The sequence below is a fragment of the Cololabis saira genome, chromosome 17 (assembly GCF_033807715.1).
Source record: "Cololabis saira isolate AMF1-May2022 chromosome 17, fColSai1.1, whole genome shotgun sequence".
Taxonomy (NCBI): Eukaryota; Metazoa; Chordata; class Actinopteri; order Beloniformes; family Belonidae; genus Cololabis; species Cololabis saira.
The window spans coordinates 20,592,324-20,619,942 of record NC_084603.1 but is presented as its reverse complement, the minus strand read 5'-3'; the positions used below and the strand labels follow the sequence as shown (position 1 = coordinate 20,619,942).

Genomic DNA, 27,619 nt, shown 5'->3' with positions numbered 1-27,619 from the left:
TTAGTGGACTCTAAACTCTTCATAGATGGTTCTGTAACCTTTTTTGGCATGACAAGAATCAACAGCTCTTTTTCCAATACCAAGTTTGACATTTTTTGCTTGGCATTAAACACCAGCCTGTTTCACTGCATACTTTTATTTGTCATTAGTACAAATCTATCAAGTTGTACAGATGTTTCAGCATCCACACAGATGTGTGTGTGTTTGTCAACATTTTTTCCTGGAATAATGTACCAAACATAATCCTTTTTATTTCACTAAATATGCAAAAATATGTTTGTGTATTTATGGATAAACATTTCAAGAGTAAGCTATGGTACAGTAACGCAGGAGGCATAATCCTTTGGGGCTTCTCAAAACACAGTGGTACTGTAACTATCATTTCATGTTAATGCCTGGGGATTTTAACGTGACAATCAGGCATCAATATGTCTCCCATTGCATCCAAGGCTGCACCGTGTTTGTGTACCTGAGCTTCCACGGAGGAAGCTCATGTCCCAAGTACAAACAAACGGCTGAGAGTCTCAGTGCCAGCTGGCATACGTCTTCTGATGAAGTGGGGTGTGACAATAAACAAACACTCCATCACTAACAGCAAAAGAAATGGAGTCTCTAAACCTACTGATATGTGCTTGATATTTATGATTTCCCACTCAGTGCTCAAGTTCTGTTGTGCGTCTTACAGCTTCTGGAAAAATTCTATACAAATACAAAGAATCACTTATATTTTGTATAAAAGCTATGCAAACATCTATAGTATACTCAAAGTCAGTGATTGTCACAAATCTCAGTTTTGTTTTTGTGTTTGTTGTTTTACAACTATCACACTATGGCAGCTGCTCATGTGACTGTGTAAGTGATTTTCACATCTCTACTACACGTCTCTCCCCTGGAAGGCATCCAGGTTGAAAGCAGTGTCCATGAACCTCTTCAGCTCATTCAAGTGGGTGGACTTGTTCCCTGTTGCAGGTGCGGCTGCCGGATCTCGTCCCACATACCTGAAACAAACACTGAATATTTGTCACCGTATATGGGACCAGGGCTGGTTCTAGAAAATGATGACTAGGGGTGCATCTCAGATCAGAGGGGGTGCACATGCCTGGCACGTTATTCAACACTAAATTATGCATTTTCCCATAATTTCAAGCGGAATGATACTAGCAAAACAAGAATATTTAAAGTGTATTTTAAATGCTTTATTGCAGCAATATTGCTGCAGAACAAAGAAAATGCTACATTTAGTCTGGACTACCTCACCCATCAGACAATCTAGCAACAGATGTTTCTTACCCTGAAAATAAAACATAGAAATTCAAACTAATTTTATCTATACAGCTCAAAACCATCACTAAACATGACAGTCATTTCAAGTGGAATGATACCAGTCAAACAATAATATTTAAAGTGTCTTTCAAGTGCATTTTTGCAGTAATATCGCTGCAGAACAAAGAAAATGCTACATTTAACGTGTTAATGGTGCAGCAGAGAGCAGCGTCTTGCTGGTGCAGGTAACGCAGATGAGTGATGTACACTAAAGCCTGATTTATGGTTCCGCGTTACACCGCCGTAGGCTCTGCGTTGGTGTAACGCGGAACCATAAATCAGCCTTAACGCGCGCGCATTTGTCCGTTTTTTTTCAACTGAGCATGCAAACACATAAACTGAGGGTGCAATGCATGCTTATGCACCCTCGTAGAACCGGGCCTGTATGGGACTTCCAGTCCTCGACACTGTTCACTAAACACAGGAATGGAAGGCCTTACCAAATAGGTCTCCTGTTGGCTACCACTGTGTGGAAACGCGGTCGAACATAATCGTAGTAGCCCATGTTCTTATGCTCTTCTTGACACCAGAGAAGCTCAGCGTTGGAAAATTTCTCTGCTTCCCTTCTGACCAGGTCAAAGGGGAATGGAGAGATCTGACAGGCAGGGGAGAGAGGAGAAAAGATAAAACTGCATCAATCCCATTAAAAAATAAACAGGGTATGATATGTTCTGAGTACAGACGGGTTAAAAACCTGCTCTAGTCTGATGATGGCAACATCTCTCTCCATTTTTTGCTGTTTCCTCTCTCTCGCCAGCTCATAGTACACTTTTCCTGTGCAGAAGATGACCCTCTTCACTTGACCTGGGCTCTGATTAGCAGCGCCCTCATCAGGAATCAGTCTCTTAAATGTAGTGCCTACAGAAATTTAATATTCTTAGTTATTCATAGCAAAAACCAAAGAAACAGTATTTTCACAGAGATAAAGCAAAACTCTACCTGCGGCAAGGTCATCAAGACTTGACCTTGCATCCGGGAGCCTCAGCAGAGATTTGGGAGTGAAAATAATCAACTGTTTTTTTTAAAGAAAAAAAAAGGAAAAGAAGAGTTTAAGTGACAAACAACAGATTGATGCCATCATCCGTATCTTCATTGTGTGCACTGAAAAACTCCAGAGAGATAAAACTTTTTATCTCTTTTCACGCTAATTTGTTGGCAACCTATAGCAAGCCTCATCAGCACTGGGAAAACTAAACATTACTTTGACAATCAAATAAATACAGTTCTTTGTGCTCAGTAAACCAAGTCAGAACTTCAGGGGGTCCCATAAAAGAAATATATATATATATTATTCCCTTTTGGCCCCATCACTAATTTGCTCAGGAAGTTATTTTCTCATGCTTGGCAAAGCATCGCATTTATGTGCAACAGGGGATCAGTTAAGACCGCCGGAAAACTGAGAGACTGAAATAGAGTTGTGGAAATCCAAAGAAAACCCCAACTACTTCACACTTCAAAACTTTTCATCCAAACTAGTTATACTATAGGGGATAAAAGTGCCAATTAAGAATCCACACACTATATTTTGCTAACTGTGTCTGAAAAGCATAATCTTGATTTTATGCTTTTAACTTAAACCCGGTTCAACATTAGTAACAGTGCACCGGTTCTCAGCCCCTTCGACATTTAACTTCATGAATATTTGGCGGACAGCCAGGAAAGGTGGTGGTGTTACTGCTATATTTAAAGACTAATTTTAGTCCAAACAGGTCACATGTGGTGATTTTGAATCAATGGAATACCTGTTGTGCTTAAAAGCATTCCAAACATCTTGTTATTAACTGTTTACAGACTTTAAAGGTTCTCTGCAAGATGTGTCAACAACTTTGCCGAGCTGCTTGCTGTTTTCTCATCAGATTTCGATCATGTTGTAATTACATTTGAACTTATTATCCCATAAACAAAACTGCAAGTGAATTATGTGGTGCGTTAGAAACTTTTGATCTGTTGCAGCTTGTGAGAGAGGCCACACACAAATGAGGGCATACGCTGGATTTGATAGTTAACAAGGCTGTTGATGTTTCTCACACTGTTGTAATGAATGCTGGCCTTTCTGATCACTTCTGTGTTTTTCTTTGAAATGTTAGTTTTTCCTGTCACTGGAAACAGTTTATGTGAGGAAATGGTCTATAATCGCCATTTTATAGAAGTCATTTCTAAGTCAGTCATCTATGTCTTCTTGGTAATTATGAATATGAAAAACTTAAAATGATCAATGATATTGCCCCCGAAAAAAGTAAAAATATTGTCTGTCAAGCAGAAAGCACCATGGAGAAATAGCCCAGCTGTCAAATCAGAAGAGAGAATGCAGCAAAGCTGAGCACAAATGGAGAAAGAGTGATCTAGAAATTCACTGTGAAATATTTAAAAGAAAACTTTCACACTTGTTATAAAAAAAGGCTAGACGAGCCTATTTTTCCTATATGATTACCAGTAATATCAACAAATGGCTGCTTTTTGCCACTGTTGAGAAACTAACCAAACTAACTAAAACCCTGAAAAAGATAGTTCAGAAACTAAATTAATCAACATACTGTTTAAATACCGTAACAACTAGCTTTTTCAAAACAGTTTTTGCGTCCCTTGAAACAGATGAGCTGAAAATAGTCAATACATCGCTCTTATCAGGCACTTTTCCCAGATCTCCCAAAAGTACAGTCATCAAGCCCCTTCTAAAGATAATGAGCTTGGATCCTTTAGCATTAAAAATTATGGGCCAATTTCTAATCTCCCCTTTATTGGAAAAATATGGAGAAAAAAATATATTGATTCAAATGAACAATTTTAAATGCAAATAGTCTTTTAGACAGATTTCAGTCTGGCAGACAAAATCACAGCACCTAGACAGTAGTAATCAAAAGCTTAGACTACATTTATCTGAACACCGATAGGTAAAACATCTGTTCTTGAGCTCCTGGATCTTAGTTCAACTTTTAATACTGTAGACCATGAGATCCTTCTTGACGGACTAGAAAACTGGGTGGGGTTATCAGATCCAGCTGGCTCAGATTATATCTTAAAAAGCAGTGGAATCCCTCAAGGGTCGATTCTTGGACCACTGTTATTCAGCCTTTACATGCTCCCCCCAGGTCGGATCATACTTAACAACAATGTTGCTCACCACAGCTATGCAGATGACACTCAAATCTGCTTGACTCTTTCACCAAATGAGTCTGGTCCATTAGACTCACTCTATCGGTGCTTGCAGGATGTGAATAACTGGATGCAATCAAGCTTCTTTCATTTAAACCAAGAAAAGACAACAATAATTGTATTTACTAACAAAATAGAGAGAGTAAAAGTGTCTGCCCAGCTTTAGTCCAGGAGCTCAAGATAAAAATCCAGGTTAGAAATCTTAAGGTTTTAAGGGACTGAGGCCCGAGCTTCAGCAGCCATAGAAGCTGTTACAATAAAACAGCATTTTATTACCTCAAACAAATATCAATAGTCAGAGATCTGATGTCAAGAGCAGATGTAGAGAAGCTCATCCATGTCTCCATCTTGAGTAGACGTGACTATTGTAATAATCTTCTGTCAGGTCTACCCCAAAGAAAGAATAAATAACTTCAACTCATCCAGAACACTGCTGCCAGTGTCCTAACAAGAACCAGCACATCCCTCCTGTTCTGGGATCCTTACACTGGCTACCAGTTACCTAAAGAGTAGACTTTAAATGTTGTTGTTAGTTTACAAATCAATAAATGGGACCAAATACATCTTGATCTTCTTGAAGAATATAGACCAAGTTGGGCTCTGAGATCCAGTCAGCTGGTAAAATCGTATTAGTACCAAAAAGGGTGAAAATGCATTTTTTGTGACATAAAAATGTGATGTCAAAAGAATAAAATGAAAGAATGAAGATGTATGTTTTGTGTTTTATTATGTATTTTACTTAGTGTATGAAAAGTGATATTTAAATAAAATTGCCTTGCATTGAAAAGGGACACTTAGAAGGGCATTAAACATCATAGATATTGATTAATGAATAGAATTCTCCCATTTGTTTTTTTTTTAAGATTACTATATCTGGTAACCAGTGCTAGCCACTTTATCGGTGGCTAGCACCACTTCAGTACTTTATAAAGTGGATGGTGAGTGTAATCTTAATTAAGCTTTGATCAAAGAAATTACTTTTATGTGTCATTTGAAAGCAATTTATGCAAAATTTTAAACATCAAAACAATCATTGCATGACAGGAACAAACTTGAGCTAAGCGTGTCATAGATAAAATGCATGAGGAAAATCATGTTACACTTTACCGGTTTTCTGAATGGCAGCAGAATCTGTCGTCTGAGCACATGACAGTAGTTAGCAGGCGTGGAGCAGTTGACCACAATCCAGTTACACTCATGCAGCTGTTGCACTTCAAAATCTCCATGAAACTCCTTCATTCAAATACCAAAGTGAAAGATTAAGAGATGTTATTGAATTTGCATATAAACATTGTGCGAGTTAGAGTGATTTTTTTTCCTCCCAAAGTTGGACAACAGATATAAGATATAGCTCAAGTAAAAGGGGCTCTGTATCTCAATCTTTAGCAGGACAGAGGATGTTACTCCTCTAACACGCACCCACTAATAGCTGGATCAATAACCCATTTGACAACAGATCTGGCAAGCTTGCGCTGATGCAGCCCTCTGTGGTTCCCTCCTTGAGTGATCCCACATAATAGCTGACCCTTGGGGACATGAGTTACTGCTGAACACTTACACTTATTGTAATTAAGAGGCTTTTTAGTTCCAGATAAATAGGGAATCACCACTGACATTACATGAGGATCAGCAAATGCAATACATCAGGATGTTAACTAGTGGACACTTTAGAGTCCGCTCTGTGACAGCCAAGGATTTCTTTGTCATAAATTATCGGAGGAAACTAATCATAATCAATTAGGCCTTAATAGAAATGATATATGTGAACATACAGGAAAGTGATCCGGGTCATCGTTGCTCATTTGCAGAAAGCGTTCGGGTCGAGCTGAGGAATGCTCTGGACCCTGAGGACAAAAAAGACCAACAGTACAATGAAAAAAAAAGAATCCTACTGCATCACAGCATCCAATCCCATCCCTAATTACAACTGACGGTTGTAGTTTATGAACAGCCTGGCTGATGTTTCAGTCTCACCATTCCCTCCATTCCATGGGGCAGGAGCAGGACGATGCCATTGTTACGAACCCACTTGGCCTGGCCTGAGCTGATGAACTGGTCAATGATGCACTGGGCGGTGTTATTAAAGTCTCCAAACTGGGCTTCCCACAGGATCAGAGCATTTGGGCTCGCCATGGCAAAGCCAAGCTCAAAACCTGAGATCATAATCATGATGCAGTGACAGAACAGCCGACTATACAGTATCACAGTTAACGACGTCAGTCTTACCGAGAACTCCATACTCTGATAAGGAGCTGTTGCACACAGTGTAAGGAGCTTGGTTTGCCCACAAGAGGTTCATGGGAATGCAGGTACGTCTGTCCACCTCTTGATCATGAAGAACATGGTGGCGATGACTGGAAAACACAAGACATGTATACAAATAAGCAATCAAAGCTGCGAAATGTGTACAGAAATGAGGTTGCAATCATGCCACTAGTTGTCCTCGGATTAGGGATGGGCGGTATGGACTAAAAAATTTATCACGATAATTTCTGGCATTTATCCCGATAACGATAGAAATGACGATAAAAAAAAATACCAATTCAACTCCACCTTTTTAACTATAAATCTATCACCACATTCAGTCTTTGGAGCCCCCAAAACACTGCTCTAAAAGAATACTAAATGCTACTAAACTACACCAATTAAATTGAATTGATAAAAACCAATTAAATTAGTACACCTGTACTGTAAAACTGTAATGACTCAAATGAAACAAGTTTGAAATGTAAGAACTGCATGGCTTAAACAGTGGGATAACAGTGCAAACAGCAAAAGTACCACTGTCCTTCAAGTTTTCCTAGCTAATTAAATCACAAAGTAGAAAAAAATACAACCTGATAAATAAAGAAACAGGACAAATAAATAAAAGTTTGTTTAACAACGAGCTCCTCGCTCTCAGATCCGCCTTCCGCCATCTTTGTTAAGCCTTATTTATGGTTCTGCGTTAAATCGACGCGTCGATTTAACGCAGAACCATAAATCAGCTTTACACAAAAACGTCATCAACTGGAATTTATCGTTTTTACCGCGAGATGGCAAATTCTTACTGTGGGGAATTTTTTTGGCGGTATATCGTGAACGGTAAAATATCGCCCATTCCTACCTCGGATGCAATAACATAACAAGTATGAGTAAGTTACATGCTTACCATGTTTACCTCATTATATTATCATGTCAGATTGTAAACTTTACCAACACAATCTAATAGGACCTAACCAAACAGAACCTGATAGCTGTAGAAACAAAATGGATGACATCATCAGAATATTAACCACAAAAAAACACTGTTTTGCTAATTATTCATTTGTGGACAAATCATAAAATATTTGAGGGGCTTAAATAATAAAATGATGTAATGTCAGCAAATGAAAGCTATTGTGTCTAGCTTAAAATAAAGGATGAAGCCGGAAAGACAGGGCAGATTGTAAGTTTCCAGGCCCTTTACGTTCTCCATTTTGTTTCAATTTAAACTCTTAAATACAGATTTATTCCTCTCAAAAAAAAAAAATCTACGCATATTTCACTCAAATATGGGAGTGGGAATGAACATATTCAGAGAAATGTGAAACCAGTAAAAATGTAACGAGAACATGAGAGAAGAAACCTCTTTGATGCAGTGGCCTGGGGGAAGGTATTCCTCACTAGAAAAAAACAAAAGTTGACCAAAAGAAAGACCCATGGCCCTCAGACACTGAGAAGAAAAAATTCTGTGATCTGATGAAACACAGAGGAAATCAGGAAGCCCAGCCAGTCACCCCGGCCCTCAGACAGGGTGACATTGTTATGTTATGTGGGTTTCCCTCTATCACATTTAGTTGGAGATTGGTCAGGATGTTAAGAAATGTACTTTGTAGATCCAGAAGGAAACACAGCAAAAACAGATAGTACGAAAACATAGAAGTGGCTTCAGGAAAACCATGTGGAAATTAAGCACAAAAAAAAGGCTGGCACCGTTCTGGAGCAAAGGATACGTCATAGCAAAATCACATCACAGTGTCTTCAGTCAGAGACCTCTTAAGATCTGCTGCAACACAAACCTCTACAGGAGACCCTTCCTGCCCACAGCTGTAACATCTGCAATGACTCTTTGGAGAGACTTAAATCATGACTACTGCAACAAGTAATGTCCCTTCGGGGATGAAGTGTTTTTGAATTGAATTTGAAACTGTCTGTGCATTTCCTTTCCCCATCGAAGATGCCTAAGCGGGAAGGTTTCTGGCGAGAATAATGAGAAATGCTTCCAAAAGAAAGGTGTGCCAGGGGCGGGGGGCCATTTCAAAGTATTCTTGAGGCTGTTGTAACGTCTTAAAATTATTTTTAGGATGAAGGTGAAATATACAAACTGGAAAACCTCAAAGAGCCTAAACAACTGTTAGCCTACTGTAAAGGAGAAAACCATTATTAAGTATTTTTTATGTTTCAACAACAAATACTGTGAAATACAGTAAAAAAAACACTATGGAAAATCTGGAAGCAGTTCAAGTTTGCCATTTTTGTAAGAGACAGATTACTTAAATGATCTATTTCTGACTATTGATTTTACGAGTAACGATTTTGTTACCAATGGTAAGATAATGTTTTGTGTTCATAAATGTAAAAATAAACTGTCAAAACAAGACTGTCAGACCTCTGAGCTGGTATAACAGCGCCAGTGCAAACAGAAAGCCTTTTCAAGGCTATGAAAAGTGTCCTCAACCCATCTACTGCTGCTCCAGTTCATGTCGGCCAGTGAAAGCCCTACGTATTTCCCTCTCTCGTATTTCCCTCTCTCGTGATCTTCAGTCAGTGTGAGCTTCAACAAGACTTGATGGGAGCGAAGAGCCAAGTGGTAACAAGCTCTGCCAGCCCGCCCGCTCCCAGGAGGGAGTCAGGCTTCACAAGCAACCCGATCAGACAATCATTTATACTCCTTTAAAATCACTTTAATGACATCTACACGTGTGTGTGTGTGTGTGTGTGTGTGTGTGTGTGTGTGTGTGTGTGTGTGTGTGTGTGTGTGTGTGTGTGTGTGTGTGTGTGTGTGTGTGTGTGTGTGTGTGTGTGTGTGTGTGTGCAGGTTATGTAAGGGCCTGACAGAAAAACTGCTGAAAATAACCCAAATTTGTCACCTGAATGTGTTAGTCCAAGAAGACAATATTCTGAATAAATCTTTTGAACAAAATCGTCTTCATTTATAAAGCAATATATCTGAATTCATTCATAATAAATACTGTAATGACAAAAGAGTTACATTTTTACAATACACCATCCAAAGGGGACCAAATATATCTAAGAAGAATTCAATTTTGCTTCGGCATTACCTCCTTAACTGCATACCTACATCTTTTTTTTATGCACACACACACACACACACACACACACACACACACACACACACACACACACACACACACACACACACACACACACACACACACACACACACCCTCTGTCTGGGGGCCCCATTAGTCAGGGAAAGGGGTGCACGGCGCAGCGCATGCACCCCATCCAAATATGACTCGTGAATCCATTAGTCCATGCTGCTACGTACATCACAGAAACGCGAGCAGGACTGCTCAGCTGTAACATCCCAATATGCTCAGCTCCTAAGAACCATGAAGGGAAGCAAGAGTGGTGGGGTATGAAAGAAGAGCAGGATGGAAGAACAATAAGAACTGCGCAGACAGGTAACAGGGTAAAGTGTAAAGTTTAACTGAATTATGCCAAGAAAAGAAGGAAAACAAAAATAATTTGACGAAACAACATGCGATATAGAGATCCTGTCAAATTATTTAGGGAAGTAAATCATCCCGCAGAAGGGGACATGGGAAAAGGGAGAGGGACATGTCATCGGTAAATGTGAGAGAGGAGAAAGAGCCCGTAGCCTCTGGTTAGTTAGTGTGATGTATGTCGCTGAGAGCTGTTTTTGTCAGTGAAGATGGGCTGGTAGAGAAATGACAGGGGACAGATGAGACAGGCACAGTAAAAAGGGGGGCTGGTTTTGTTCATGTGTCACTCGTTCCCTCTATACCATGACAACACCATGTGGGCTTTGCAGCTCCCCAGAGACAACGCTGATGTTTTCAGTCTGTTAGACTCACGATGCCGCTCTCCACGCAACCCCAGTTACTTAATTCTTCATCTTTAAGAGAATCCCTTCATTCTGTCTATATGTTTTAGTTTTAGTTTAGTTTATTTCTGTCATGACATTACTAAAAAAAAAAAAGAATAAAAATGACAGCAAGAAAACTAATACACTGTTCAAAGAAAACATTACAAAACATTTCCAATATACAAATACCATCTAGACCGAAAAAGGTGTAGGCTGAAGCAAAGCTTATTATTTGCCTACCCTCAAAAAGATTAATTAAAGTAATGAAATGAAAGCAAGAAGTAAGAGAAAAGACTGACAGTAAAACAAATAGCCTCCATGGGGATAACAAAATTTCCTCAAGAAATGAAATTAAAAATAAAGGTGCAGTCTACATGTTACCTTCATCCTTAAAAAATCAAATCAAATCACTAATTAAATAAATACCCAACTCAACATAGCAAGCATCACCACTCATTAGTTTGATATAAAGAAATCATCCTTCTTTTCAATGTTTTTTTAAATAAGGTTAAGGTTCTACATAATTTCAAATCCCTATCTAATTTATTCCATAAGTCCACCGCTGCCACTGTAGCATCTCAGTTTGGTGTTGGTTCTGATTGTTCATTTCCTGTATATGCTCTCCCCTCTGAGGTTGTAATGGCTTTGTCTTAAATAGGCAAACAGTGAAGCCATCAACAATTAAAATAGCAGATCTAGGACAATATCAAGGGTAACATGGGTTATAGGGCTGGGTGACATATTTTAGCAGTAATACTAAGTCCATTTGTTATTATGGAGAGACATGTAACAGTTTGACTAATCAGATATTCCAGGGAGCCTGGCGCTCATGTCTCACAGCGTGACGTCTACCAATCAGGACATCAGTCGTTTGATCCCTGGCTTCTCCACTGCACACATCAAGGTATCATTAGGGAGGATAACAAACATCATTCTGTATCCGGTGTATGTTTGTAATATATAAAAGCTCAAATAAGAGGAATTAGTTGAATCTGAACCGAGAAATAAGGCTCATAAAGACTAGCATGTTGTATGAAAGCAGTTATATAAATACATATGGTTGAACAATTGTGGATGCTATGACTCATTCTTGAACTTTCTTTTTTATTCATATTGAAAATAGTACTGCATTAGTAGCAGCCTAATTACTGGTCATGTTTAGAGATTTTGAGTTTTCCTGTTGAACCTTTTTCCAATTTTCTACACTGGATGTTTGGATGTCCTGGTATTTAAAAGGATTTCTGCTGATAGAGCCAACCAAAGATCATGTTGAGAAAGTTGAGCACGACTAAAAGAGAACAAGGAGAAACAAACCATTTATTCACTGAACTGTCATGGAGAATCCAAGATCACTTGCATCTAAAACAGGAGAGCTTGGAGCCATGATGAAGACAAAGCAAGACTGTTGGGAATTAAGTACCATGTCATTCATCAAGACGTGGTTGCAGGAGGATAGTTTGTGCTCTGATGCCTCTCTACACAGTTTTAAGTTTGCAGACAGACTGCAAACAGCAGAGCAGGACTCAAAGAGTGCGGGATCCTAGTGTTTTAACCAGAAATAAAACCTGCTGCTGTGAGGGAACATCTCTGCACCCCAGATGCTGAACTGTTGGCTGTCAGTTTCTGTCCATGTTGTCTACATGGAGCTCACGTGTGTTACCTGCCAATCCTGCATGTGATGTCATTGGCTCAGTTCTTGCAAAACTACAAACACAACACTCCGCTGCATTCACGGCAATCTCTGGAGATTTCAAACAAGCGTCTCCCTCTGCTACACTTAGAGCTTCCTGACAGTTTTTTTTTTGTTTTACTTTTTATATTTATTCATTCTCAGTTTGTACTGTAATAATATAATTTCTATTTTATGGTTAAAAAGTATTACTCAGGTTATTTTATTTTCTATGTTTCCATCTGTTAGTTTGCTTGTTATAGCAAAATAAAAAGAGGTGCATATGTTGGCAGGTGCTATCACATCTGTGGGTGCACAGACGACTTCTGTCAATAATACAGTGTAACAGCTACACCAGGTGCAGCCATTATGGCTGATGTAGTCACCACTTAGGCCAGACATGAATGTGCTTACTCTTCCCGTTCAGATCATTGTAGAGGTGACATTATGCTCACATGGACTCACCTGAAGGTTCCTCGCTCTACATCTTGCCCGCTGAGTCGCACATGTATGCCTTCTTTGAGGAGAGAGCCAAAAGCCATGTACTCCCCCAGCGCCCAGTCCATCTGACGATTCTTCATCAGCTGAGCCCGACCACGCAGAATACGAGACACGCCTGAAGAACACAAACACACACAAGCAGAGAAATCTAATTTAATATAAATTACATTAAACAACAGGCTTTGTGACTGTGTTAAATGTTGTTGTGTGAGCCAATCTGTTGCCTTTAAGCACAGATGTCTTTACAGTTTCACCATTTTGATTGTGTTAACCTCCAGAGACCTGACGTCCACATAGTTTTGTTTGTTTGCACAGCAATACTTAATTTGGTGTAACTGGAACCTGCAGCCCTCTTAAGACATGTATACATGTATAACATGTATAACTGAATATACATGTATAACGACACATGTATAATATCATACCAGTCAACAGTGTGGGCATGCATACTCATTTAACTTTAATAGGTAGATATGACCAAATAGCTAACTGGTACTTTACTGTATATATCAAATATAGAACATACTGAAAATAAATGTTAAAGTTAATACCAGGAATGGGCAATATTTTACCGTTCACGATATACCGTCAAAAGAATTCCTCTGAGCTGATTTATGGTTCTGCGTTAAATCCACGCACAACGTACAGGAAGGAAGGAAGGAAGGAAGGAAGGAAGGAAGGAAGGAAGGAAGGAAGGAAGGAAGGAAGGAAGGAAGGAAGGAAGGAAGGAAGGAAGGAAGGAAGGAAGGAAGGAAGGAAGGAAGGAAGGAAGGAAGGAAGGAAGGAAGGAAGGAAGGAAGGAAGGGAAGAAGGAAGGGAGAAAACAAGGAAAGGAGGAAGGAAGGGAGAAAAGAGGAAGGGAAGAAGGAAGGAGAGAGCAGGAGGAAAGAAGGAAGGAAGGGAAAAAAGAAGGAAGAAAGGAAGGAAGGAAGGAAGGAAGGAAGGAAGGAAGGAAGGAAGGAAGGAAGGAAGGAAGGAAGGAAGGAAGGAAGGAAGGAAGGAAGGAAGGAAGGAAGGAAGGAAGGAAGGAAGGAAGGAAGGAAGGAAGGAAGAAAACAAGGAAAGGAGGAAGGAAGGGAGAAAAGAGGAAGGGAAGAAGGAAGGAGAGAGCAGGAGGAAAGAAGGAAGGAAGGGAAAAAAGAAGGAAGGAAGGAAGGAAAGGGGAGAAGGAAGAAAGAAAGAAAGAAAGAAAGAAAGAAAGAAAGAAAGAAAGAAAGAAAGAAAGAAAGAAAGAAAGAAAGAAAGAAAGAAAGAAAGAAAGAAAGAAAGAAAGAAAGAAAGAAAGAAAGAAAGAAAGAAAGAAAGAAAGAAAGAAAGAAAGAAAGAAAGAAAAAAGGATAAATTCCTGTTGATGAGGTTTTTGTGTAACAAACATGGCGGATCTGAGAGCGAGATAGATTTATAGTTACAAAGGTGGAGTTGAATTGGTATTTTTTTTATCGTCATTTTTATCGTTATCGGGATAAATGCCAGAAATTATCGTGATACATCTTTTAGTCCATACTGCCCATCCCTAATACCAATTACATTAATGACTTCCTCTTGGCCCTAAATAGCTAAAAGAAATCTAAACTGTAAGTAAAACTAAAGCTTGGGGTTCAAGAGGTTAACACAGTCGCTGTAGAAAAACATCCAAGAAATTAGATACAGTGTCGATTTGTGGTACAATTAATATCACTTTGACTGTCACTATCGCCATGACAGCCAGCCCATCTATCCATTTTGCTCTCTGCCACAGAACGACTAAACTCACCAGGGTGGATCTTAAAGTCCTCCAGAGGCACGGAGCTGGCGCTGTCGCCGATGTGCTGCAGAACATCCTCGTCTAGTCCCGTTGGGGGGCAGCTCATGCTCTTTGGTTCTCCCTCTGCTGTGAAGAACTCTACAGAGACAGAGAAAAGAAAAAAAGCTGTCAATTAAAAGCAAAGAAGGAACTGGAACTACTGGACTGCATCACAATATGTTTGTTGTGTTTACTCAGTGTATAATGACATAAGTTTAAATAGTAACAGGACATTTAACCTGGCCAAGGGGAGTCAAGCCAGTGTCGAATGTGGAGGATCTTTTCATCCTTGGAGCTGGTGAAAGCCTCCTCACATATTTTGTCATATTTTGCAACTTCTTCCTGCAAATGCATTTAGTAGTGGGGGGAAAGAAAAATCCAAAATCTAACTAATGCATAAATGACCTCCTTTGGTTAAATGACTTAAGCAGAAAAAGAGAAAGTGTGAGAGAGAGACGCTCTAATTTCACTGCCTTTGCTATATAACACGAGGCTTTTGCACAAGTCCAAGCAGCAGGCCACACGGCAGAAAACAAAGCCCATCGAACGCAAGTAAATTGAAGAGTTGCTGCTGTATTTCTATGGCATGTGGTAAGAAAACAATATTCTAAATGGATATCATGGGCAAAGTTTCTATTACGGATGAAGAACCTCAGCAATTCCATTGAATGGAGGCAGAATCTGAGGTATAATTCACCTTCATTGAGCAATAAATACTCTATGTGAGGGATTGTAAGGCTAGTTTATTGAGGTGGTGCAGTAAATTGAAAGTCAAACACAGCAGTGCTGGCACAACGCACTTACTTGAAGGCTGGGGTAATATCTAAGTGTGATTTAATGCGGGTACCCCAGCAGATGGTGACACGCCAAATAAAACGGCATACAGTAGCAGCGAGCGATATCAAATATATTTAACAAGAGACAACGGTATTAGATCAAAAACCTCAAATTCCTGCAGTGTCACCACTCCCTCTGTGATGAGCTTGTCAGAGTACTTTTTCAGTACGTGCTCCTGCCGACGTATCTGCTTGTACATCAGCGGCTGGGTGAACATGGGCTCATCCATCTCATTGTGGCCAAAACGTCTGTAAGAAACCTGCAAGAAAACAATGAAAACGCTAAATGTGGCGTGTTTAAGTACGCAGGTAGGCCTGTGTTGAAAAAAATAGATTTTCCGATTCTAAATCGATTCTCATATTAATTCCTAAAAATCGATTCTTATGTCTAAAGATCGATTTCTTTTACATTTTTTTATTTTTTTTTCTTCATCATTTTCGCCAGGTGAACTTTAATCCCAGTAGTCGGACACACAGTTTGTCATGACACTTCTGAAAAATGCCAGGTGCTTCATGGCAATATGTGTGCGTGGTGACAGAATAAATTAGATAAGCTAAAATGATTTGTTTACTGCATAAACTGTTGCCATTTCTTTCTTTTTTGCACTTTAAATGGATATTGGAAGGCCTGTTTGAGTTATTTATTTCTTAGTTATTTCACAATAATTATTGTGAAATTATTATTTCACTAGTTATTTTACAGTCATATAATTCAGGCAACAGCTCAAAAAACATTTTAAATAACACTAAGCCAAATCAATATCGAATCGGATCGAATTGAATCATGATAATCGAATCTGAATATTAAGAATCGGAATCGAATCGATTCTTGACATTTGAATCGATACCCAGCCCTATACGCAGGTACTATTCAGTTAAGACTTGGCAGTGAGTGACTGACCAGGTCGATGACAACGTCCTTGTTGAAGGCCGTCCTCCACTCCGCGGCCACCTGGCACACGTACATGACGGCCTCGGGATCGTCAGCATTCACGTGGAAGATGGGCGCGTTGACGACCCGGGCCACGTCGGTGGGGTAAGGAGAGGAGCGGGCCACTCGGGGGTCTGTAGTGAAGCCAATCTTAGGCCAAAATTAACATTACATTACAATATTTGGTGTTTTCTTGTCATGCTTTTCTTGAAACAAGGACGTCAAGCAGCTGAACTGAGCCGTACGATCGTTCTCCTTTACCTGGTTGTTTACCACCACGTGGATGGTACCGTATGTGCTGTAGGAGGGAAGTTCACTCAGGTGGAAGGTCTCATACACAACTCCTTGTCCAGCAAAAGCAGCATCCCCGTGCATCAAGATGGACATCACCTTTAAAATGTTAATGTTATGTTATGTTATGAATCTTTATTTCTGCTTGTACACACTTTTTGCAGAACAAGATGAAAAGGAAAGAAAAAACATTTCTTTTGCCGAAAAGGTGTAGGCTGAAGCCGTAGCTTATAGTGCCTACACTTTTTTCTTATGATCAGCAAAAATATGAGACATTAGCTTTTACTCCGTGGAAACAAACAATACATAAAGAAGACAAAAATAAGTAAGACAAAATATAAAATTGACGTTTCACATTCTAGAAGGTTTTTGATAGTATACTTTATAATTATAGTGTTTTATATTTATTTACAGTATTTTCTTTAAACAATTTCTTAAACTTGAGGACACATTTTTAGGTTGTTATTACAACTATTCCAAATTTCTCTAGCCTTAACTGATGTACATCTCTTTTTAATATTAGTTCTTGCTGTCGTCATCTCAAACATGAGTTTCCCCCTCAGGTCATAGCGGGTTTCTCTTATCTGGAACAGGTCCTGAATGTAGTTTGGAAGCAGTTTCTGCTGGGCTTTAAAGGCAAATAAAACAGTTTTCTGCTCTACTATATCATGGAATTTTAAGGTATTATATTTAATAAAAAGATTATTTGTTGGTTTATAATAGTCAGATCTATTAATTATCCTTAACGCTCTTTTCTGTAACAGGAAAATAGGGTTTGTACCCCATATCTCCACACAATAAGTCATGTATGGAACTATGAGTGAGTTATACAATGTCATGATGTGCTGAACATGACGAAAAATCTCAACATCCTACGTTTTACAAGCATGTCATTAAATACAAACCTTCTTTCCCTGAGTGTCTCCTCTGTAGAACTGCTCAGCTTTGGTTTTCCCCTGAACCACTGGATCCACTGCCTCCAGGTGGGAGGGGTTTGCCATTAGAGACAACTGGATGTTCTTCTCCGTCTCACGGTTGATCCTCTCATGGTACATACCAAGGTGGTATTTAACATCACCTGAGCCCTAGAAGTATAGAAAACAGAGTTGAATAAAGACTCGACATTTTAGTTGTGCAACATAATAAAAAGAGGTTCCCTCACCTCGTCAGTGGCCTCTAATTTGGGGTCAAACTGACAAAAGATCTGGTCAAGGTCCTTACGGATCACATTAGCCAAGACATTAAGTCGACCCCTGGAAGAAGAATTTACAAAGCGAAATCTAACGGGTAAGGAAGGAAAGCAGTTGCATGAAAAAGCTCAAATGAGAAATGAAAAAGACTGTGAAGAACATCACCGATGTGGCATCCCCATGATGACACTGTCAATCCCTGCAGAGCTTGATGTGTCAATGATGGTTTTAAGAGCTGGGATGAGAACTTCACAGCCTTCCAGACCAAAACGTTTCTCTGATGACCATTTTCTTGCCAGGAAATCTTCAAATCTGGAAATAACCGCTAACGTTTAAGCTTCACAGACTCGCCAGATAATTTAAAGATGAAAACAATGTCGTATAACATAAATAGTATCTCTTTTAATTACATTGTGATGATTTACAGATGATTTACAGAACCTTACAGAAGTTCATGTTTTGACAAATGTTTCATTACTCATATACCTGATAAGAACTATAAGAGTGAGGTTTTCTGCTGTCACCAAAGTGCAAATCAGCAGATGTTTACTCATGCTGACCGTGTGGATCTGATGAGGCGGGCTAGCAACGTCCTCTTCTCAGCATAAGTGAACTGGATAATTCCCGGGGTCTCAAACTTCTGACGAATCCACTGAGATTGGTTCACGTTGTTGATGAACATGTACTCAATCCCAATATGTCCACAGTAAGATGTCTGAAAAATAGAAAAAAAAGAAAAATGTGTATGTATGTATATATATATATATATATATATATATATATATATATATATATATATATATATATATATATATATATATATATATATATATATATTTATTTATTTACTTTTTCCCCATCATAACATACAGGTTCTAACACAAGCATAATACCTCCAGTCTGCGGATGATTTCTCGAAGAGGAAGAGTAGTTTCTTCTCCTCCAATAAAACTGGTGGACGGCAGCTGGAAGCTCTTGTCCAAGTCGGACTCATCAAGACCATAGAAACCTGCCAGGACATAGGAAATCTTATGATGTTACAGTAACTATTACAAGAATACAGTTTAACTGGGCTTGATAAAATGTGGATTTTAAAAATACAACGTATTAAAAATGCTATAACATATGCGCTGCACATTTTGGTATGGTACTTTGGGTCTGGTGACAATAAATCTTTCTAAAGTCTAAAATTCTTACAGTTGTGGGATTATTTTTTTTACTAACAAATCCTTTAATCCATTTTTCCAGATTAAATGCCAAACATCTGTTTCTTAATGCGTTTCATAATTGAGGATTAATAAAATGCTCTTTTTTAATGTGACTGTAACACAGATCAGCCAAACAGTTAAGGCTAGCGGCCTAATATCGTGTCGAGGTCCCTCTCATGTCACAAACATCTCTTTGAGCTGTTTGAGTACTACATGGGGCTTTGGGTTGGTGAAGGGCTGTTAAGATGGTTGGATGTCATCCGTCAACATAACATCCACATGAGTGCCAAGACCCAAAGGCAATGATCAGTCATGATCAATGTTGGCATTGTGTCTGATTGATGTACATTTGGGTTTTGGACTGTTGGTCCGGCAAAACCATCCATCTGAAGCTGCACCCAATGGGCTCGGAGGAATTTCAATAGACATTTTTCACATTCTATAGACAAAATGATTAATTGAACTATTAAAACATAATAACCAAAAGATTAATTGATAAAGAAAATAATCATTAGTTGCTTTAAACTGCCTCCAAACTCAAAAAATTGGCTGCACGAAATTAACTTCTAAAATTTAAGTTTCATTTGAGTTGATGGATTTGATGACAAAGACTGATGACGAAATAAAGCTTGGTCTAAAAGCGAAAGAAACTGTCTAGAAGTAAATTTAGAGATCAAGATGAAACGATTCATGAAGAGACTCCACATGCAGGTAGATCTGTGTTCAAACAACAGCCCACCTGAGAGAGCTGGCCAAGCTCAAGATCACGGGCAACATAAGAGGAGACAGGTGCAAATCATATTAGGAACAGGGAGAAGACAAGGAGGGCCAAGAATAGGCTCGTGCACTATCAGCTCGCCAAATAAGGGACCACAGGGGCCGTCATTAGTTTTCATTAGAAAGCTATAGCCCTGATGACAATACATACAGCAATGCTACAGTCTACAGCAGGCAACAGGAATAATGTCTCCCTCCCTTCACTACAATCACCATGACTGGAGACTCTGAAACAGTTTCTGTGGAACATCTCGAATCCTCCAACCTCACTCAGCTAAATGAAATGGAGAATGACAAGAGATGGGCCAGAGATTCATGACAGCACTAGGCTGACCAACCCGTAGATGCACTTGGTGGAAGATGTGATGGGATGTTTTACACTCACGGGTCTGAAGAATGAAAAGAGTTATGCAACCCAGAGATGGGAGTGTGTGTGTGTGTAGATGAGCGTGTAGCTACTGTTAAAACCAATGGAGGTTTTACAGAATAAGGCACAGATCAATTAGATAGTATCATTATTTGGAATTTTGAAGGAATAACAAAGTAAAATGTTAAGTGAAACAAGTTTCAAAAGATTTGAATCACATCAGCATTTATTTAGTCCGAGAGGGTTAACTTCATGTAAAATAAGAATATACAAAATAAAAAGCTCCAGAGTGATTCCTTAAAAAGTCTATGCTTAAACATAACAGTACAATACTGAAGATTCATCTTCACTCTCTCATTTCACAATTTATATTTTAGTACCTATTAGGGCTGGGCGATATGGACCAAAAGTCATATTTCGATATTTTCTAGCTGAATGGCGATACTCGATATATATCGATATTTTTTCTGTGCCATAATTGGGGTTTCCCCCAAAGCATTATAGCATAGCATCTCTGTTAGCTTCATTTTTTTCTGAGGCAAACCCTTAAAAAAACAGTCAGTTTTAATACAAAGCCTCATGCCAAATATCACACAGGTTCCTTTATTAACAGAGGTCTGCACAATATCAAAATGTATAAAACAAATGAAATAAAAATAAACTGCCTGCAAATATAGAATAAAAATGCTTCTTGAATAAAATAAAACAAATATCCCTTTCCTGCATAACAATTACATTAAAATACACTGTGCAATTAATACAATGTAGACAGTAACAGGCAGACTTTTCCACTGAGGTTGACAGTTGTGCAAATAACAAAACATTTGTGCAAATCTCAAATAAAACATTCAAGTCAATTTGTCACAAAATAAGCTATATCAAAATCATATATATTTTTTTTTTTTATCGATATAAACGATATTGTCTTGTACCATATCGCGTTTGAAAATATATCGATATATATTAAAATCTCGATATTTGCACCTATGATGAAAAATGTGACTGGGATGCTTGAAAAGGAAGAGCCTCACCTAATTTATCAATGGTGGTGATCAGGTCAGAGGGAACAAAGGAGTCCAGGTCAGCGTCCAGGATTCCCAGTGGGTCCAACTGGGCAACGTGGTGACCACGAATCTGTACAGAAACCATGAGCGAACAAAGAGGAGGATTAAAGAAAGATGCAAAGACTGTGACAAGAAGCCGTTTGGCTTCCATTAGGAAGCTGTGTATGAACAGCTGGAGAATAAATCTACAGTTGTCAACCGCTCTGAGACCCCCCTCGCCATGCTTTTATGTCCACGTACAACAAACACGCACACAGCCCACCCGGAGTCCAACGATATGGAAATAAAAGAGACACTTTTGCCAAAATATGTAATTTAATAAATCCCTCGGATAGTTCCTTGAATTAATTTGAGGGCGAGGGAAAATTTTTACCACCTGTTTTGTTTAAGTAGTCTCTTTGATATTTTCATTTTCGAAAAGCAATCAGGGTAAGTAGACTTGAGTTAATCTTGCAATTTGCATGTCTTGCAGTGACAAACAAATGTTTTATTCCTTTTAATACAGGGAAGCATAGTATAAACAGCTTTCAGTGCCAGTTGCATCTGTTTTGGCAAGTATGAGAGGATTTTGCTGGAAGTGGCTTACGAGCAGATGCAAAGGGACGTGGATCAAGGAAGGTGTTGTCTTAATTCTGAACAAAGACAAGTCTTCAAGATTGTTATGCCTCTTTTAACTGGTTAACTTATTAAATCAATCTAAATGTGAAACGGCTTAACACTGAAAGTGTGTGTGAGTGTGTGTGAATGTGCGGGATGAGCCGGGGACCTGGTAGGCTCTGATGAGAGAGTGCACGGCCAGGTGGTCCTCCACCACCTTCTGTGCCACGTCTGGTGAGTGGGACAGCGCTCGGCCCTGGAGCAGAGCGGAGGGGCGGCTCTCGCCCGCCTCGCCAGATGGACTGGATGCCTGGATGTTGCGGAAAAACCCATCCCAAGACTGGAACGGAAAGAGATAGAGAGAGAGAGAGACCTTTAACTTGTCCTTTAATGGTCCAGTATATTACTTACCGGTACATTAATAAATAACATAAACATCACTCAACATATAATACTAAAAACCACCAGGGGCAGATATTCAGAGGTTAAGAACAAGAGATGGGTCGACCACAGTACATGAAACACCGGACGCCCCCCAAACAAACACAACATCTTCCAAATTGGACATCATCTTGTAATACATAAATTCAACTTTTAGCCGAGTGGCAACTAAACCTTTAAACAAGGGTGTGGCCTCAGTCGACCCCAGACCTTTAATTTTGTTCCTTCTACTCAACCAGATGCTCATTTTTGCTTGACCCATGAGAGAGAGAGAGAGAGAGAGAGAGAGAGAGAGAGAGAGAGAGAGAGAGAGAGAGAGAGAGAGAGAGAGAGAGAGAGAGAGAGAGAGAGAGAGAGAGAGAGAGAGAGAGCTCCATCACAGACATGTTACACAAGAGAGGAAACAGCTGGACAAAAATCTGGGACACGTCTGCGCATTCGTACTTTCCCCAGACAACTCAACGACAAATAACTTCATTCTAAAAGCATAATCTAATTTATGAAGTTTCATCTGCCCAAAAATGCATTTCTGGATTTCTGGGTATATTCAGCTCCAGTGTAATTTTCCATTTTTTCTCTATGAAACCTGCTTTTCTTCTACGCAGTTACCTCGTGGACGTTTTTGTGGTCCTCCAGCCAAGCGAAGTACATCTCCTCCACGTAGCTGGAGCTGCTGGCCACCGCCGGCAGGCCGCGCTCGGACCTGGAGGAGCAGCCTCTCCTGGGATCACACCAGCGCCCCACCAGGCCGCGGCCAACACCCCCGCTGCCCCTCAGGACACCGGCCAACACCCGAAAGTGGCTCATGGCTGAAGAAAAAAAAACTGTGAGAACGATGATTGTTATTAAAGGGACTTAAAACGCATTTCATTCATTCTAGTAGAGGTTTTAATAACAAAACACCCTAGGGATGAGGATGTCAAACACCAAATTCCAGCTGATCTGCAAAAGAGTGGGTCATATTTAACTGATGTCATTTTGATTTTGATTGGATTTATTTTATTTTTGCACATGTAAAAAACAACACTTCAAGAGAAGTTTAAGAAAACACAACAACAAAACAAAGAATTTCATCCTTTAACACTTGATATCTTAATTTACATGTGCAAAAAAGGAGTAGGAAGAAGTGTAAACTTATTTATTAATCCTACCCCCATTCACTAATCATTTAACCCGTATTTATAAATACTCACACACTGTACTCACACTGCTAAATAACAGTATTATTATTATTATTATTATTATTATATACTGTAATTATACTCACACACATGCCTATACATACATACACATAGTTGAATATGTCTATATATTTGTACACACATGACCATATAAATATTTATATAAATATACTTATTTACATTATACTGTCTCTGTTAACTGCATCTGCTCTATATCTATGTATATATCTACTTACACACATAATCACACACACACACACACACACACACACACACACACACACATATATATATATATATATATATATATATATATATATATATATATATATATATATATATATATATATATATATATATATATATATATATATATATATATATATATATATATATATATATATATACACAGGACTGTCTCAGAAAATTTGAATATTGTGATAAAGTTCTTTATTTTCTGTAATGCAATTAAAAAAACAAAGATGTCATACATTCTGGATTCATTACAAATCAACTGAAATATTGTAAGCCTTTTATTATTTTAATATTGCTGATTTTTTTAGATAGGATATTTGAGTTCTCTTAAACTGTAAGCCATAATCAGCAATATTAAAATAATAAAAAGCTTGCAATATTTCAGTTGATTTGTAATGAATCCAGAATGTATGACTTTTGTGTGTTTGTACTTGCATTACAGAAAATCACAATATTGTAATTTTCTGAGACAGTCCTGTATATATACCTATACATACGCATACACACCCATACATACCTATATATATATATATATATATATATATATATATATATATATATATATATATATATACTCACTCACTCATCTTCTCCCGCTTATCCGTTACCGGGTCGCGGGGGCAGCAGCCTCAGCAGGGATGCCCAGACTTCCCTCTCCCCAGACACCTCCTCCAGCTCTTCCGGGGGGAGTCCGAGGCGTTCCCAGGCCAGCCGAGAGACATAGTCTCTCCAGCGTGTCCTGGGTCTTCCCCGGGGTCTCCTCCCGGTGGGACATGCCTGGAACACCTCCCTAGGGAGGCGTCCAGGAGGCATCCGGTACAGATGCCCAAGCCACCTCAGCTGACTCCTCTCAATGTGGAGGAGTAGCGGCTCGACTCCGAGCTCCTCCCGGGTGACCGAACTCCTCACCCTATCTCTAAGGGAGCGTCCAGCCACCCTGCGGAGGAAACTCATCTCGGCCGCTTGTATCCGCGATCTTGTCCTTTCGGTCACTACCCAAAGTTCATGACCATAGGTGAGGGTAGGTGCGTAGATCGACCGGTAAATCGAGAGCTTCGCCTTTCGACTCAGCTCCCTCTTCACCACGACGGTCCAGTACATCGACCGCATTACTGCGGACGCTGCACCGATCCGCCTGTCAATCTCACGCTCCATTGTTCCCTCACTCGTGAACAAGATCCCGAGATACTTGAACTCCTCCACCTGAGGCAGGACTTCTCCACCCACCCGGAGAAGGCATGCCACCCTTTTCCGGTCGAGAACCATGGCCTCGGTCTTGGAGGTGCTGATTCTCATCCCTGCCGCGTCGCACTCGGCCGCAAACCGCCCCAGCACATGCTGGAGGTCCCGGTCTGATGAAGCCAACAGGACAACATCATCTGCAAAAAGCAGAGATGAAATCCTGAGGTTCCCAAACCGGATCCCCTCCGGCCCCTGGCTGCGCCTAGAAATCCTGTCCATAAAAATTATGAACAGGACCGGTGACAAAGGGCAGCCCTGCCGGAGTCCAACATGCACCGGGAACAAGTCTGACTTACTGCCGGCAATGCGAACCAGACTCCTGCTTCGATCATACAGAGACCGGACAGCCCTTAGTAGAGGGCCCCGGACTCCATACTCACTCAGCACCCCCCACAGAATGGCACGAGGGACACGGTCAAATGCCTTCTCCAGATCCACAAAACACATGTAGACTGGTTGGGCAAATTCCCATGAACCCTCGAGCACCCTGCGGAGGGTATAGAGCTGGTCCAGTGTTCCACGACCGGGACGAAAACCGCATTGTTCCTCCTGAATCCGAGGTTCGACTATCGGCCGTAATCTCCTCTCCAGTACCCTGGCGTAGACTTTCCCCGGGAGGCTGAGAAGTGTGATCCCCCTGTAGTTGGAACACACTCTCCGGTCCCCCTTTTTAAACAGAGGGACCACCACCCCGGTTTGCCACCCCAGCGGTACTGTCCCCTTCCTCCATGCAATGTCGCACAGGCGTGTCAACCAAGACAGCCCTACGACATCCAGAGACTTGAGGTACTCAGGGCGAATCTCATCCACCCCCGGTGCCCGGCCACCGAGGAGCTTACGAACCACCTCGGTGACCTCGGCTTGGGTGATGGATGAGCACGCCTCCGAGCCCCAACCCTCTGCTTCCTCAGTGGAAGGCATGTCAGTCGGGTTAAGGAGATCCTCAAAGTATTCCTTCCACCGTCCGACAATGTCCCCAGTCGAGGTCAACAGCTCCCCACCAGCACCATAAATGGTGCCGGCAGAGTACTGCTTCCCCCTTCTGAGGCGCCGAACGGTCCTCCAGAATTTCCTCGAGGCCGACCGAAAGTCCTCCTCCATGGCCTCCCCGAACTCCTCCCAGACCCGAGTTTTTGCCTCCAAGACTGCCCGAGCCGCGGCCCGCTTGGCCTGCCGGTACCTATCTACTGCGTCAGGAGTCCCACCGGCCAACATAGCCCGGTAGGACTCCTTCTTCAGTCTGACGGCATCCTGTACTTCCGGTGTCCACCACCGGGTTCTAGGATTGCCGCCACGACAGGCACCGGAGACCTTGCGTCCACAGCTTCGAGCCGCCGCGTTGACAATGGAGGCAGAGAACATGGTCCACTCGGACTCGATGTCCCCCGCCTCCCCCGGGATCCGAGAGAAGCTCTCCCGGAGGTGAGAGTTGAAGATGTCCCTGACAGAGGGCTCAGCCAGACGTTCCCAACAGACCCTCACAATCCGTTTGGGTCTGCCCGGTCTGTCCAACCTCCTCCTCCGCCAGCGCATCCAACTCACCACCAGGTGGTGATCAGTTGACAGCTCAGCCCCTCTCTTCACCCGAGTGTCCAAGACATGCGGCCGAAGGTCAGATGAAACGACAACAAAGTCGATCATTGACCTCCGGCCTAGGGTGTCCTGGTGCCACGTGCACTGATGGACACCCTTATGCCTGAACATGGTGTTCGTGATGGACAAACTGTGACTCGCACAGAAGTCCAACAACAAAACACCGCTCGGGTTCAGATCGGGGAGGCCGTTCCTCCCAATCACGCCTCTCCAGGTATCACTGTCATTGCCCACGTGAGCGTTGAAGTCCCCCAGTAGAACATATATATATATATATATATATATATATATATATATATACATACATACATACATACATACATACATACATACATACATACATACATACATACATACATACATACATACATACATACATACATACATACATATATATATATATATATATATATATATATATATATATATATATACATACATACATGCATACATACACATATAATTAGCTGCCCATTTCTGTACATAAATATAATGATATCATTCTAGTAGAGGTTTTAATAACAAAACATCCTCGGGATGAGGATGTCAAACACCAAATTCCAGCTGATCTGCAAAGAGTGGGTCGTTTTAACTGGTGTCATGGATGCAAGGCGGCCGGGATGACGACAATCGCAGCAACTACCTCGCTCACCGAGAATAAAAACTACCAGGCCTTTACGCGCCGCCTCACGCAGAGTCGCTGCAGCAGCGACCAGCGCGCAGAACGCGAATATCAGCCCGGGACCTGCCGGTGTTACTGCACAAGTTCCTCACCTTTCCCTGCAGGATGCTTCACTGGCTCCTTCAAATAACTGCGCCGACGTCAGTGTCCAAACACTGTCCGTTTCATCCTACATCCCTTGCTCTGGCCCTGGATCTCTAATCCCCGTAACGTCAACATAAATCCCTATAATCTCCCCTCGACTCTGTGGGACATGACATGAGCGGCGCTTTAAAATGTCACCAACGCTGTATTATAAAGTATACATTTACCTTAGACTGTGCCACCTCTTCGGATTTACTGTCGTGGTCGAAAGGTGTGTCAAATAGGACAGGTAACTGCGGTGATATATGGCAAGGATCCAAAAGAAGCCAGGACGTCCCGCCCTCTTCTGGCGTCAGG

At 40.7% G+C, this 27,619-nt stretch overlaps 1 protein-coding gene across 3 annotated transcripts; it reads right to left on the bottom strand.

The window, feature by feature from the left end:
* Nucleotides 1-104: 104 nt before the first annotated feature.
* On the bottom strand, nt 105-27,619 carry ogdhl (oxoglutarate dehydrogenase L). 3 transcript variants are annotated; one of them, XM_061745381.1, is made up of 23 exons: nt 27,490-27,619; nt 22,835-23,049; nt 21,954-22,124; nt 21,155-21,257; nt 18,665-18,780; nt 18,332-18,486; nt 17,937-18,083; nt 17,744-17,834; nt 17,487-17,666; nt 16,552-16,680; nt 16,261-16,440; nt 15,467-15,619; nt 14,763-14,865; nt 14,494-14,622; nt 12,705-12,855; nt 6,703-6,830; nt 6,451-6,629; nt 6,249-6,320; nt 5,584-5,709; nt 2,263-2,335; nt 2,018-2,181; nt 1,764-1,918; nt 105-998 (listed from the first exon to the last, which is right to left on the bottom strand). In XM_061745381.1, exons 2-23 carry the CDS (start codon nt 23,030-23,032, stop codon nt 875-877), a joined length of 3,027 nt encoding a protein of 1,008 aa, XP_061601365.1. In that variant the 5' UTR covers nt 23,033-23,049; nt 27,490-27,619; the 3' UTR covers nt 105-874. The 3 variants fall into 3 exon arrangements, with proteins under 3 accessions (XP_061601365.1, XP_061601366.1, XP_061601367.1); XM_061745382.1 differs by lacking the exon at nt 27,490-27,619 and adding an exon at nt 27,271-27,388; XM_061745383.1 differs by lacking the exon at nt 27,490-27,619 and adding an exon at nt 27,271-27,361 and having other exon boundaries at nt 22,835-23,034.

What these genes read in the sequence shown, in the direction of transcription:
- ogdhl (XM_061745381.1), bottom strand. Translation starts at nt 23,032, where the DNA reads ATGAGCCACTTTCGGGTGTTGGCCGGTGTCCTGAGGGGCAGCGGGGGT. An exon ending in CACCACCATTGATAAATTAG is followed by an intron (nt 18,781 to 21,154) that starts GTGAGGCTCTTC and finishes ATGTCCTGGCAG; the next exon opens with GTTTCTATGGTCTTGATGAG. An exon ending in CGCCTCATCAGATCCACACG is followed by an intron (nt 18,084 to 18,331) that starts GTCAGCATGAGT and finishes GGTTATTTCCAG; the next exon opens with ATTTGAAGATTTCCTGGCAA.